Source organism: Syngnathus leptorhynchus, chromosome 17 (genome assembly GCF_054491065.1).
Source record: "Syngnathus leptorhynchus isolate UIUO chromosome 17, UIUO_Slep, whole genome shotgun sequence".
Lineage (NCBI taxonomy): Eukaryota > Metazoa > Chordata > Actinopteri > Syngnathiformes > Syngnathidae > Syngnathus > Syngnathus leptorhynchus.
In genome coordinates this window covers 8,145,551-8,160,379 of record NC_141211.1, presented here as the reverse complement: position 1 = coordinate 8,160,379, position 14,829 = coordinate 8,145,551, and the positions used below count along the sequence as shown (strand labels likewise).

Below are 14,829 nucleotides of genomic sequence, written 5' to 3'. Positions count from 1 at the left end.
AAACAGACCAACAAAAATCTGAGTCTATGTGCAAAAAACTGAGAGCTGCAGTCACGCAGGATTTAACTGTGCTTGAGCTTGAGGGAAATATTTTAGAGGGGAAATTTCATAAAAGTACACAGGATGATCTTGCTTTCCCAAGAGGTCCACAAAGACATACTCAAGCCAACAACTACCATCATCTCCTAAAACATCCGCAGTAGATTGAATCGACTCACACCTTCACTACAGGGGGATGCCAGTGTAGCTCATCAGTGCGCTGGGATCATTTTTGTTGCAGGCAGTCAAAGAACCAACACAAAGGCAGAGATAGCAAGCTGGGGCTGCACACTGAGCTAAACAAGATGGATGAGCTCAGAGGCTTGCAAACATCACAGCAAGGCGACATGAAATATTGCATTCTGGTTTTGAAAATGGCTTAACTGCAAGAATTTCCAATGCTGCCGAGGAGCTCACGGCACAACACACAATGCTGACTTTGTATGTTCAACTGGTATTGACAGAAAACATACACTTGTAAAGAACTAATTAATTTAATTGCAAACACTCAATTGCCAGAATAATATGGTTGCTTGTCCTCCACGAATGAGCTGTTTTGGCTGTGGAGCTGTTGAGAACGCAATACAAAGTGGTACCATTCAAAAACTGAAAGGACACTTTCACTGAATACCATTCAAAAACAAAAAAAAAGGCTTCAAACAAAGAAAAACACACATCTTAAAATTAACATCACAACACAGCGGTGCTCATTGTGGAGTTGGGGCCAGCTCATCAATGCTTCGTAGAATCGCTCTAATTAGGCAGAGTGTCGGATTTTTTGTTTTTCAAGGAATAGAAGTAGTAAATGTAGGTCCTGGGATCTGTCCTTTCTCAATATAATGGAGCTTTCTTCACAAGGAAATGAGATGACCTTCCTCTCTTGGTTAGTGAAACTGTGGTTGCTCTCTATGTGCTTGCGGTGCACATTCTCATGAAAACATACTTTTGAGAAAATATTACGCTGGTGCAGGATGGTTTGGCATGTCCTCCTCACAGTTCAGAAATGTGAATTATTTTGTTTTATTCATTAATAGCAAAAGTTGCCCTCACGACAGTTTAAATTTCAACTGATCATTGGGATAAAGGTTGAACATCTTCCACTTTAGCTTGTTTGTTATATTTCCATCTTGATAAATGATGCGGGATTATTTTACTGGTTCTTTTATCACAAACAAGATATTTAGGTTGCATTACCTGACATGTTTCGGCTTGTACTTCTGCCTTCATCAGAGCGACTCTGAAAATAGAAATAATTGACAAGTGAAAACAAAATGAACTCAGTACAACTATGATGCAGAATTGCTTTTTAATTTATCATCAACCGGTGACAATGATGAAACCGAGATTTGGTGACACAAGACCAACCAGAGCCATTATTTTTTTCCCTGAAGTTATTTTATTACAAAGTTCATGAGGACAGTATTACAAGAGAAGTTGTCAACATGCTAAAACAGAACAAAGTTGAACACAGGAGTTGAACAAACTGGTAAGATAAGACAATCCACTGTTCACAACAAACATAACTCGATTAAGTCTTCAGGAGGTGAGAGCCAGTGAATGACTACAGTGCAGGCATAGAACGGCCACATTCACACCGACTCAGCAAAGGTCAATCCAACCAAGGCAAAGATGTGCACAGCTCAAGAAAACAAGTTACAATTTTTATGTGCCATCGGCTTTTCTCTGAACTTTTAGAAAGCGTCACTGTATGTACATAAAACTGTACAAAAACATGGCATCACAAGCATTTTTCTCCCATATAAATATACCAATAATTAGGATAACAACTAGATTCTCTCTTGCAAAGACATATTCTCAAGGCAATCGTCTTTGTTTTCCATGGACGGTGAAAAGAATGAAAATATGTGCGCAGTTAAATTTCTGGGGCCTTTTTGAATATTAACCAGCACTGACATTTCAGAAACTGAAAGAAAAGAAATAGTAAACAGTTTCTACCAATTATCTTTGGAATTCATGCGAAATCCCAGCCTGCTTTGCGAGCAGACGGAGAGTTGTGGAGATCTATGTACACTAACACCACCAACAGATATTTTGATTTTTTTTTTTCTTTCACACAACCGCTTTGCTAAGAGTCTTTGACTGACACAAAAACAAAACGGCTTGCCAATTTCAGCGCAGTAATTTTTCCAGCTGTCCACAGAAATGATCACTTTACAATACAGACTACAGAGAGGCAAAATATACTCAAGTGAATTCAACATTAAATCAATGCAAAGTACAAATTAAACATTATTCAACATACTTGAAATCTATTTCAGTGCTTTGTGACGTCCTTTATTTTGATCAGTGTCATCCTCTCTCTATTTCAGAGGGGTCAGGACGTCAAATCAAAAGGTAATGTGGGTCAATTCTCTTTGATTGTGTTGGTGTCAGTTTAAGGATCTGAATAAAAACAGAAGCATTATTTTGTGGCAAACACAGAGCACACCGGCTATCATCCCTGCCTCAATCTGCCGATGGAGGAGGAGATACATTTCAGATAAGCGTCTACTTAAGCTGGTATCAGGTGTGGATTAATCCCTGGAGATAAAAAGGATAGATGCAAAGCAGTTGCAGGTCCGAAATACATGAGTCAAGAAGACCTAAACGGATAAAAGTTGTGACTCAGGCGATGTGGCATTGGCTTTATCACTCCTTGCCGTCTTTCAGTTTGTCGTCAATTCCAGGTCAGTGATCGCACCCGCTGCTTCCGGGCCATGAAGCGGCTACTCGTGGGGCTTTAATCACAGTGCATCATGGCTGTTGTTTTGAATTTTATTTCAGTCACTAAATGGCTTTGAAAACGGCATAATGTGCTCGCTCTCCCCCTCAAGGCAGGATAATCGCCCACATTATTTAATCATGGCCATGTCCAGTAATTTCCATATGTATTCAGTTCAATTACTCTAAATGCAGTTTTCAATGGCGGCGTGATGAGGTAAGTGCTGATCCTTTTAACTGATTGTAGTGCTGGCGGGTAGATGTGCATTATTTGGTGGGTGCCTTGTCCTGGGGAGGTGCTTCACACACACGCACACACACACGCCACAGGTCAGGACTCATTACTTTCCCTCATTAGGATGGCTCTATTCAGAGATCTTTCTTCTTTACTTAGAGACAATCTCACCGTGGAAATTTTGCTGCAGAGGTGAAAGGTATCTACAAGTCTAATCAAATCAATGTTTGAATCAAAGACATCGCCTGGCACTGTACCATATTGCAAGACGGGCTAATGTAGTCATTACTAGCTTCCAATTACTGACTAATACAAAGTGTCCTTCAGGCATATCCTTCAGATTGACTTGGAAAATTTCCATTAGGGGAAACAAATCCCTACATTTTTGTAGCCAAAAGGGGGAGGGGGGGGCGGAATCATTGATGTATTGAGAACGCTGGCTTGAATACAAGTCTGTTTACATTATGTTAATGATGATTTACCTGCATGATGCTTTTCAAGGACCATGCGCCTTTCTCCAATAAGTAGAGACACAGGGCACTGAAGTTACCTCTTATAACTGCGAGTGATAAAATGGGATGGTTTGAAAAAAAAAAAAAAGTGCTTAGAATAAAGAGGACTACATTAAGTGCAGTATGAACTCCAATTTCCCACTTAAGATCTATAAGTGTTTTTTTTTGTTTGTTTTTGTTTTTTCTTTTTCTTACATATTCATTAATTCGAGAGGCGTCGTCATAGCTTGTGAAGAGAAAGCTCTAGTAAGTCGATTGTCTGGATAGAGGAGAGCTTGAAAATGACACACTGGTATATTGTGAGTGAGTCACAAGGAGTTGAGGCAAAAAAAAAAAAAAAAAAACAGTCCCAATTTGTCGTTTGGTCCTTGTGACTCCGGGGGACTATGGCCAAGTCAAGCGTTTTGATGATAAACTATAGGTCACAGTGCTGAGAGTCAATGGAACATAATGCTTGTTGAAATGTTACTGCAGAGCTTTCTCCACCCACGGTGAAACTCGGCAGGGAGGAGAGGTAAAGGCCATTTTGCTATGATTAGGGGTTGAAGGTGTTTGTGATTATATGGCGCGGATAAATGCTTTCCACAAAATTGAGCTTCTCTTCCAGATATGTTTTCAATCAAGTTTTAAACAGCAGCAGCAAAGTAAACCTTAACTATGCCGAAATTCTGAGCCAAATTACTTTTTTTGTGTGTTTTTTTTTTTTTTTTTATCAGCTTCTGCTAGACAAAATTATACGTAGAGCACACTGTTGAAAATGTATTTACAGCACTGTACAACAAGAGAACATTTCATTTGATTGGTAGTCAAAAGAATAATGCCGTCTGAATGGCCTTATTGGCTCTCTATCCAAATCTACCAATGGCACAAAAGCACTGTTCACAAGTTTCAAATTCAAAAGATCACTGTAGACACCGTCAGACTTGGCTAACTACAACAATTATTTGTTACTACTAAAAGTAGTACTGACCAAACTGGTTTTGAACCTCATGAATAAATAAATTATAGCGCATATCAATTAACCTTGTGGAATTTGTAATAAATATGCTAATAAATTAAAAGGTGAAGATGGCAAATGACCCGAGTGATCACGCCGCTAATAGAATGCATGACTGTCTCGTGTTAATTTCAACTGGGCATTGGCATTGGTAGGTGGGCAGCCGTATTTGTTCCACTGCCATGGTTGATCTTTTCTTCATTTGTGCACTGGCCAATATTCACAGATAGATTTCTCTTTTGGGAGTGTGGGCAGGCGGCGAGGTGGGTGGGAACTCAGATGTTACACCGAGTGGCATCTCCTCCAAGGGGCAGTCCTGACTGGCATCGTGACCGCTGCTAGTATAGGCACTGCGAGAGGGTGGAAGGCGTGACCGGTGCTCTTCGCCTCCCAGAATGGCGCTGCCATTTGCCAGGCGTCCCAGACTCCCTCTTTCCTGGTAAGGCACAAAGGTGGAGAGTTTCGGGGGGTTCCTGGTCCTGCGTACAGGAGAGGGATGCCCGGGCATCCAACACGCATCTGAATGGCCCAATTCACTGCACTCAGTTGTACAGTTTCCGGTCATTGCCACATCAGGCAGTGAGCGAATGTCTGCAGGCAGAAGAATGAATAAGGCATTGTTAGTGTGCCTTGAAACATCTTATTCATCAAACACAAACATTGATAAACGTCTTTACAATCTATCTCCGATCAGAAACGGTGTCATCTGAACACAAAGAATCCCCCCTCCCTCTCCTTTTTTGAGGTCTTTGCAGCTGTTGCTATGCAGTGAGCAGCAGTTGCTACGTAGCTGTTGCTATGGCTGTGTAATGAGCACGACTCTGTGTAGTCCACTAGCTGATGGGATACATTCAGGAGATGGCGTGCTGTGTCTGTGTCATTTAGGAGTATCCGACAGCAGTTAGTCGGGCATGCTTGAAATACGACATCAACAGTTTTAACAGCAGCGTATTGATCGATTCTACAACATGGCTTTTGTATCACAAAAAAGTATGCACCAAAATATATCTACATTTAAAAAAATACTTATGGCTGTGATGAAGTGTGGAGAATTTCTGTGCTGTCAATCAATAATGTTTTATTTAATGATATATTTACTCAGCAAGTCCTAATTAAATAAACAAGACGATAAAGCAGTGACCAAATTCCATTGTGCAAAAAAACTACACAATAACTCCTGATCACAAAATGTATATCACTCATTAACCCAATATTTGCAGATCTACTACAGACCTAACTAACGAACTAACTAACTAACCAACTAACTAACTAACCAACTAACCAACTAACCAACTAACCAACTAACTAACTACACTGAGAAAAATACCCAGTAGCTAGTTTTCTGCGCAAAGAATGCCGTTTTAAGTACAGCAGGCAGCAGGCTGACTTGTCAAACAGCCTACCTGTTGCCAGACTACATTTTTGGTTGTGCTTTGATGGAAACCATTTGGAATTTGTCTTTGTTATCCCTTCATACTCTGACAAGGACAGGCAATCAATGTCTGTAAAGCAAGGAATAGACAATATCACTCTGACACTAGCCTCATAGAACGTTCTGATCGCTCTGATAAATACATTAGTGTGATGTCATGTCAACTTTGCACATACAATCAAAGAGCATGCACATCACTGATGCCTTGTCTGTTCTTGCAGAAACACAGCGGTATCTGAGTGAATGTGTTTGTGGGGAATGCATAGAGCTTTGTGATTGCTGGATTGGACTGATGCAAGCACATTAGATGATATACCACAGGCAGTTCAGGCAGCCCATGAAGGAAATGGCGTCTTAACTGACATTGGACATCAGTATTGTATTCTTGACCAACAAGATAATTATCTCACAAAATGGCAGAGCTCTGTGGCTATAATCGAGCCCATGAGGCTTTCAATCAATCAAACAGCAAGATTTTGAATGCTTTTAAAATCATTTTTCAAAGCTATGTCCACACGTCTATTATTTGACGTAGAGATAGCGCTTATGAAAATACATTTAAAAGATTTCTTGTCAATGTAATTGCCGGACATTTTGTTTATCGGACCTTGGGGAAATTTGACAATAGCTTGAAAGGGATTTGCTTCTAAACAACCCCCAAAATGATTTGACTATTTGGTTCAAATTGTTCTCTGGCATGAGTAATATTCCTTTGTCAATCTCTTGGATGGAAACATCTGTTGAATACCCAGAATCCAACTGATTTCAAGATGTCAGGAATGGGAATCAAGTGAAAAAGCCAAGCAGACCAATGCACATGCTAAACACTCATGGAAAGTTCCTCAATCACAACGTCCCGTTTTGAAATAAACACGAACAATGTCAATTGTTTACATTTGGACATTACAGAAAACGGGTGGCAAAGTTTGCTCAAGATGGGTACATATATTCTGAACAAGAATGTTCTGAACAAGATTGCTAATTCCATGTGTCCCAGCTGGTCCACCGCTGTTTACGTATATCATAGACCAAGGCTGCAGGTGGTAGTGGGTTGCCATGGCAAAATTGCTGATATAACGTGCCAGCATACCTCTTAGATTTTGAAGCTGGTATTTGAAGACAGAACAATCCCACATATATAGTTATAAATCATCCATATAGCACAGCCAATTGTTTGTCACAATAATAATTTCTGTTCAAATAGGCTGTTGCTCTATCTTTTGTTGCCCTTAATCTCATTGTTCCCCCTAATCCTAATTGCTGTTTTTACAGCGTCTCAATTGAGCTATGCTTTTTATATTCTCTCTTAATTATATCATTCACTTGCAATTATGTTCAGTAAAATGATACTTTTGAAATGGAGCCAACCCCAAATACATGCCGGCATAAACACAAAACGCTTAAATGCAAATCTTCAATAGGAGCCAGGAAAACAATACGTGTGTATATCTCAAGCATGATGACGGGAGTTTATTCCTCATCTCTTCTGAGAATATTGTGTGTATGCATCACTTTGGTGAAATGGACCCCTGCTACAAAATATGTTCAAGGGAGAAGAGTTGGGTGAATTGTTGAGCGTCTGAGCGTGAGCACACTTGTGTAGGCAAAGACTCCAAAAGGATTTCACACTTGATTAAAGCTTCTCTACAGCTTCCAGGAGGTTTACTCCACACCAAGCCGCCTCGTGTCAAATTCTGCATAGCTGCAAGACCCCAAAAAAATCATTCACGCATCTTTATTGAAACCCAGTTTTTATGCTGCAACTAAGGATGAACTATAATGTCATGTAAATATAAACACATTTATTTTTAATGTACTCGTGAACTGCGAAGAGGGTCAAAGCATTGACAAATCTTTACTGGATGTCAGTTTTACTAATTGACTGAAGTTTTAAAGGCACTGGCCATGTATAATGAAACCCAAAGAAAGCATGTAATGCATTCTGATGCCAATGACCACTGGGTGTGCATCAATAACATCAACAGCAACAGCCATAAATTAAACAGACAGCTCATAGCCTGCCAAAGTTTGACATTTTCTTCTCACAATGTCAAAGCGCATCTTGCACTGTGCCAGGAGACAACATCAATGGTCAAAGAGCAGTTATTTTCATTCCCAAAAGTCTCATCTCTGTTTGTGTTTCATCTCAATTTTCACATGGTTTTATTTGTGAAATAGTGTTGATAATTAAACAAGCAAGAGCTCAGAATTTGGAAACTACAGTCTGGCATGTCAGATTTGTTGCCGTCATGAGTATGCATATCATTTCAAGCTTAAGCAAGTCATCCTACAGCAGTTGTCAACATGCAATAACACTAACAAACATGCTCGTATGAACAACCCCCCGTCTAACACACTGTAATAAATGAATAATTTAAATGGATGGATAGATGGATGTTGACTGAAGCTGAAATACACAAAAAAACTTGATCTGCTTCGCTCTTCCAAAGATAAGATATTCCTTATTTGTCCTACACAGGGAAATATAAAGGAGAAACTTCCTCATGCATAGTGAAGGATACCTTCAAAATGTATCAACTGTTGATCTCAATGAAATAATAACACACATGTCCTCTTATAGAAATATCTAGGGTTTACCAGTATCACACAATGTCAGCTGGGATAGAAACTCTTTCCCACCATGTGACCCTTCATGAAAAATGCAGTTCTGCACAGAAAATGATGGATGGCTTTAGTTTGCCGTGATGAACGTACAACGACGCTGCATTGTGTTGCGAGATAATTTTATTAATTTAAAAGCCATCGCGAAAAACAAGATATGAATTATATTTATTCATAGACATTTCTCTATTTGTTGACTGTAGTTCTAATACAAATTATTTTAAAAACACAAACAGATTAATTTGCATCATTATGTTGGGGACCATTAACCTATTACTAGTACATGAATCACGAAAGAATTAACAAATACAAATAAGGCATGTGTTTACTTTAATTTGATTTATTTTCCTCTTTGGTGGTTTGAATCACGAGTGACTCATGTCCTCTGCCTTTGAAAGAAAAATATCACGGCATAAATGGCGTCAGTGGTGACGGTAGCCTTCCTGACTAACTACTTGCAATTTAGTTTTATACTGTGGGACTTGGACTGTAAATTTGATACAGACTTTGTAATGAATCTCATTAGATTGTGCAGGTACCTAATGTTGTGACCGGTGAGTCCCTGAATTATTTAATGGAAGGAGCATTATCAAGAAAAATGATAATGGAAAATAATTGCTGCTATATTTTGCAAGTGGAATTGGCTGCCTGATTCCGGAGGGTCTTGTGATTTAGCTTTAACGAGGAGGAGTATTTCTTCCAGTATGCACATACCGGAATTCACGTCCTGTATCCGCCATTAGAAACAAATGTACCTGTATTATTCTGCATTAATGTTACATATGACTCATGTTGCAATCTGAGATCACGGATCAGAAAAAGAAAGTGATCCTGCTCACATTTCTTTATCCTCAATATGGACCTCTGCAAAGCTTCTAAAAGCACCTCGGATGCAGTGGCACTCTGCAGAATAGTCACAGGGGTAAGGGTAGTCGCACAATTTAGCCCCCACCAGCCCCCCGCGCCACGCCATCCCCCGGCTGACTGATACATGTGAAGGGTGGGTTTGCATGCCGCTTGCATCAGGGTGCCGGTGGGAGGTGTCGAGTGTCTGAGGCAGGCTTCCTCATCGTCTGATCCCCTGCCCAAAGGCATTGGGAGGTGGCGGTGGGGAAGCTGCCTCTTCCTGAGATTTCACACTGCCGCTCTCCGTTTGATTGCAAATGCTGCGTCTCCCCACCGGCTGCTTTCTAGTGCGTGTGGCACACGGCTATGATCGATGGTGGAAAAAATATGAGAGCCACAGCTCATAGAAGGATAACAGCCACTATCGGTTGGGAGTGTGTGGGTGATATTAATGGGCGTGTTTGTGGACCCTGCAAACGGTTTATGTGGCAAAAAAAAAGTTACAAGTAAAATACTCCACATCTGAGTAGACATTAGCGGCTGGTTTGGGCTGTCAGTATAACAACTGGCTGTGAATATATACTCTGTTTGTCATCCTTGGAAGAAAAACAAGAAGAAACCAGGGTTTTGTATATCTTTAGCTATGACATGTCAAGCTTTTTTTTTCCCCCCATACAAGCACTCAGAACATTTTCTCACAGCAAGCCGAAAGAACCAAAAACAGCCTTTTGTTCTCCAGAGGGGTGCGCAAGCACTGCAAGCACACACACGGTGTTGATATACACATTCTCCTTGCAGAACACACACAAAAGGGAGATAGAGTTAGAAAAGTGACACTTGCACTTTTACATCTCACAGACATGATTAGAATGTTTTCGGTCAAAGAGATTGTCACTTGAACTTGCGAGGCAGTCAGCCATTTCCCTATTTGTTATAACACTGTGCTTGCTGTTAGGCTGCTGACAATTTATTCCAAAACATGTTTTGTATACAGCGGCTCAAATACAAAGCATCATCTGCCTTTGACAATTTTTTTCGCAGTGGATTCTATTTTTAAAGCCGCTAACGTGTGCGTGCACATTAGCAGCTTTCGTTGGTGTCCTTTGCATTTGCACAAACATAAAATACTATTTAACAATATAAATGCAAAACTACCATGCAAATGATTCAATGTTTTGGTAGAAACAAGTCCACGTTTAGTTTTTCACATCAAGTCTCTCCTGGTATCCTTAACCACACAGGTGAAGAAAAAAGAAATTCTGAGTCCACTGAAATGTCTTCTTGATTCATTTGGACAATTGCCGCTCTACCGCCCGGACATACAGCCCAAGCAATCAAGTCATGACTCTCAGTCGGTTTGCATAATGTGAGCTCTTAAATTGTTAGTGTTGACCTACAATGCAAATTGGGATTAAATATCACTTCTAACATTGCATCATTAAATGGCGCTTGTTTCTGGCTACATTAAGGGTAGCTCCTCTTGGGGGATTCATACATATGATTTTTCTTCACTTCATGGATGTAACTTTGAAGTCTTCCTGAGCAGGTAAGGCCGCATGCTGACAGCGCCTGATGAGCGGACATGACGGCCAGCGGCACGTCAGGAAGAGCGGCTGTGGATGCTTCACCGAGTGACTGTACAAGTCCTGTCGGTTTTTCCCGACATGCGTGATTTTGCCAAAGAAGACCTTAATTTTGAAGAGTGCTTTGTGAGGGGTTGCGTTTGACAAAGTCTTAGCACCTTCTGACAGATCACGCTATGCACTGGCTCCTCCAATTGAGGAGTTGATATGTGATGTGTGCAATATCGGGATTGAGCAAGCTAAATGTGAGCACAGCTTTGAGTTGTTTTATATTACATGAAGCGTCACTTGGCTAATATTGGACCTCAAGGTGCAGCAGAATAAAATAACCAGCGCAAAAATAAACTTGAGAGATTCATTCCGGGAAAACACTGCCATGATTATTCAATGGAGTGTTTAATCACCCAGACCTTTGCTGATGAATGTGACATTCACTTGGCGAGTGTCTATTCCTATCTCTAACCAAGGATTTTTTTTCTTGCAGTGTTCCTTTAACGGCCCCTGCATCTGAAGCCTGTGAAAGCTTTCAGGCGTTTTATGTTTTCACTCTATTGACCTGTGTGCCATCGAGGCAGCACCCTATGGCTCCAGCAGATCCATGATGCTTTAATGTGTAACTAGTCAAGTAACCTCACATACATTTAGGCCCACTGTACTTTTCTTTTTCTTTGAACCAAGTGTCCCACCCACCGTATATAGAAATAGATTTGGCTTCATGTTTATTTCCTCCCACATGGTATTTTTTCATTGATAAGAAAAAAGAATATTTCAGTGACTATGCTGTCAAAAATGTTCCCTCTTGGCAGAAAAAGCTGTCTCCTGCTCTATTTTTCATTCAATCATTGATCGTGTTGACATGTAAAACAGATGTCTTCCATGAGCTGTTTGTCCCCCCCCCCCATATCGATCCTAATGTATCCCTTGGTTAATTCGATCTTTGATCGCAGCAGTGTGAAACACTGTTGGATCTACCAAATGACCTAGCAGTCTGAAAGAAATACAAGATGAAGGGTGGCATCCAGTCCGAATCCAATACAAAACTCACGATGCATAGAAATAAGCAACGAAATCATTTGGCACCAGCACATTGCTGCACCTGCCCTTACTTGAACACTGGATGAACTAAAAAATAATCTCTCAAAACTAAAAAAAAAACATAGCTGCACAAATATAAATTTTTACGACACAAACCAGCACAAATGAAACAGACTATTTCCTTTATATTTTGCGTGGGGTGAGGGGCCAACTTCACGGAGGTCTTAAATAGCCGCTGATTGGTGACTGGTGTGTCACCGCCCATCGAAACTCACTAGCGCCATGCAATGGAGGGAGAAAAAAAAAATCTGACAACAGACATCATTTTAAACCAATCAGCCCACATATAACCCAAACATGACCAATCGTTTTAACCCACTTAGGGCCCAACTTGACATGGTGGCTGGGTTTGAATTAATGTATCCATGTGTTAGATTTTGATATTCAAATATATGGAATAAAAAGGCCTGAAAGTAAAATTTCCACCCCCAAAAAAGTAAGAAAAAAAAATGCCCATAAGTAAACATCACTCTTTTTTATGGCTGTACTTGCCATCTGTTCTTCAGGGCCCGTGTATGATGGCTACCTCATTTTGTTGCCAGACACAGTTTCAAAGTAGATGGCTCATCAACATAAGTGACAAGTGTAGATGCCGTGCAATATATCGCTTCAAGAGCAATAGACCGACAGGTTTTCACCGACGAATTGCATGTGCAACAAGAATCTTCCTCTGAGGGGGAACCCTCACAAATCAGTGACAATATTCCGGTGGTGTGGAGTGACTGCCTAATTACCGCAGACATTGAGTTGCACACTGGAAAGTTTCATTATAGAACGTTTCTGTCAGAATTCTTGAAGAACATGAGGTCTTTAGGGACAACTCAAGTGAAAAAGTATGCTTTGGAAGACAGAAGTTTCAAACAACAGGCAAAGGGATGAGTGAGGTTTGACACAGTTCAAAAAAGAATTGTGGCCTTTTGTTTTAACTGCACAGTAGAACAAATGTTGCTGCACCATGGCATGGAATACAAACTCATATCCTCTGTTGCTTAAGGCATGTTGACTATAGATAGATTAACACTATAGAGTAAATTAGGAATTGATCTTTTCACAGGGAGATTCTTTTCATCGCAGAGGAAATGAATATAACTCTACTGCTGTGTTACATTACGTTTTTATACTTTCTCAAGTCATTACTGGGTATGGATGCTCCATGAACCACAATAAATGTAGCAACACCGTCAATTGCCTGAGAGCATCTAAAAGACACGCCATTCTTCTGGAACGCTCTGAAAATCAGGGGATTCATGTCAAGAGCATAACAGTGTGAATCCAGTCCCTCTGGTTGCATCCATCATTAAGGGTCAGAACACTAGAGAGAAGGGGTTTCAGCAGCTCTTGGTAGCCAACAAGGTAGCGTGGCGGGATGACACCACAGGACTTTTCTCTGATGACTGCCTGAAGCGCTTGACAAACTGAGGTTGCATTGGGTCTGGCCCCCTCACCAGCATTGCCTCCAAGATGCACAGCACTCTAACCTCATCAGCAAATCACAGATGCGGTGACACTTAAAAGGACCCCACCTCAGGTAGTCAATTTGGCAAAGCGCGCTGCTCCATGCTGGACATTCTAGCAGACTGAGAAAGGTGAGGGTGCTTTAACTCTGCCCTAAGAGGATGTTTCAGAAATTCCTGCATGTGTTCTAGTTGACACTTTTTTTTTTCTCTTTTTTTAAATACAATATTGCATTCATATATGAGCCACGTGTTTTCTCAGAAACTTAATAGAAAGTGGAATAACATCCAACTGAAAGAATGTTATCATCACTATTGTTATTCATGTCAGCAGGACACAGTGATGAAACTACAGAGAAATCACTTTAATGCGCAAAAGAAGGTGAAATGAAATAGGAGGGCGTAGATTTATTGAGATAATGGGGTTTCTATTCTGGTTCCTTCTGGATTTCACATGTGGCTGCAATCTCCGCTACTCTATTATATGTCAGCTCATATTTAAAATCAGCCAATTTTATAATTTGCTTCAGTTAATAGTCTGCGTCTCGTATTATCCTCATTCAAAGGTTTGGCCATTCTGCTGCCGTTTGATAATTACGGTTATCTACAGTCGGGACCACATTTTCGGTGTGGTCATCCTATTTGTGATCACACAAGCCGGAGAATTACTTTTCAAATGTCAATATCTGAATTTTGCGATGACTTGACATATTATTGCTTCTATATTTGATCTCGATGCAGTCTTCTTTAAGGCTACTGCTAAAATAGGGGGATGATGAGACATTGTCTGTCTGTGGTGTCAAAGCCAAATCCAGGTTAGAAAGTTTAATTCTGCTCCAGTTAGGCTCTTCCACTGACCTATTTGCTCTGCAACAAAATTACAAACAAGCGGGGGGTAACAAACAGTAGCAGCACAATGCATGTGCAAGAATGATCTCACAATTTTAACCGTATTGCTCAAGACAACTTGCCGCAGGCGACCACTTGATGGGGCTCCCCCCCTACAGAGGCCTCTTACAAAACAAAAAAAAATCGAACGAGTTTCCCTTTCTGGTAGCAGATCCAGACAGACGTAGTCCATTTCAGTATTGGCTAGAAAAACGACAAGATACCTGTACGAGGACACCTCAACTTGTGCATGAGTGTAATATTATGACACCAGGCAGAGACCCAAGCTGTGACTCACGGGCCAAAAAGCCCTATTAAGGTGACATTCTCTCACTGCGCAGCAGTCTTTCTCCGAAATGCCGTAAGATGCGTACATACTTTGCTCATTATTTTCGTATAAACACA

At 40.6% G+C, this 14,829-nt stretch overlaps 1 protein-coding gene across 1 annotated transcript in view; it reads right to left on the bottom strand.

Moving 5' to 3' along the window:
• Window positions 1–1,430: 1,430 nt before the first annotated feature.
• pcdh1a (protocadherin 1a) overlaps window positions 1,431–14,829 on the bottom strand; it is a 57,857-nt gene continuing 44,458 nt past the window's right edge. Inside the window, exon 5 of the mRNA XM_085936729.1 lies at window positions 1,431–5,095. Within this exon, the coding sequence (XP_085792855.1) occupies window positions 4,725–5,095 (371 nt within the window). The 3' untranslated portion in view covers window positions 1,431–4,724. The remainder of the gene's footprint in view (window positions 5,096–14,829) is intronic.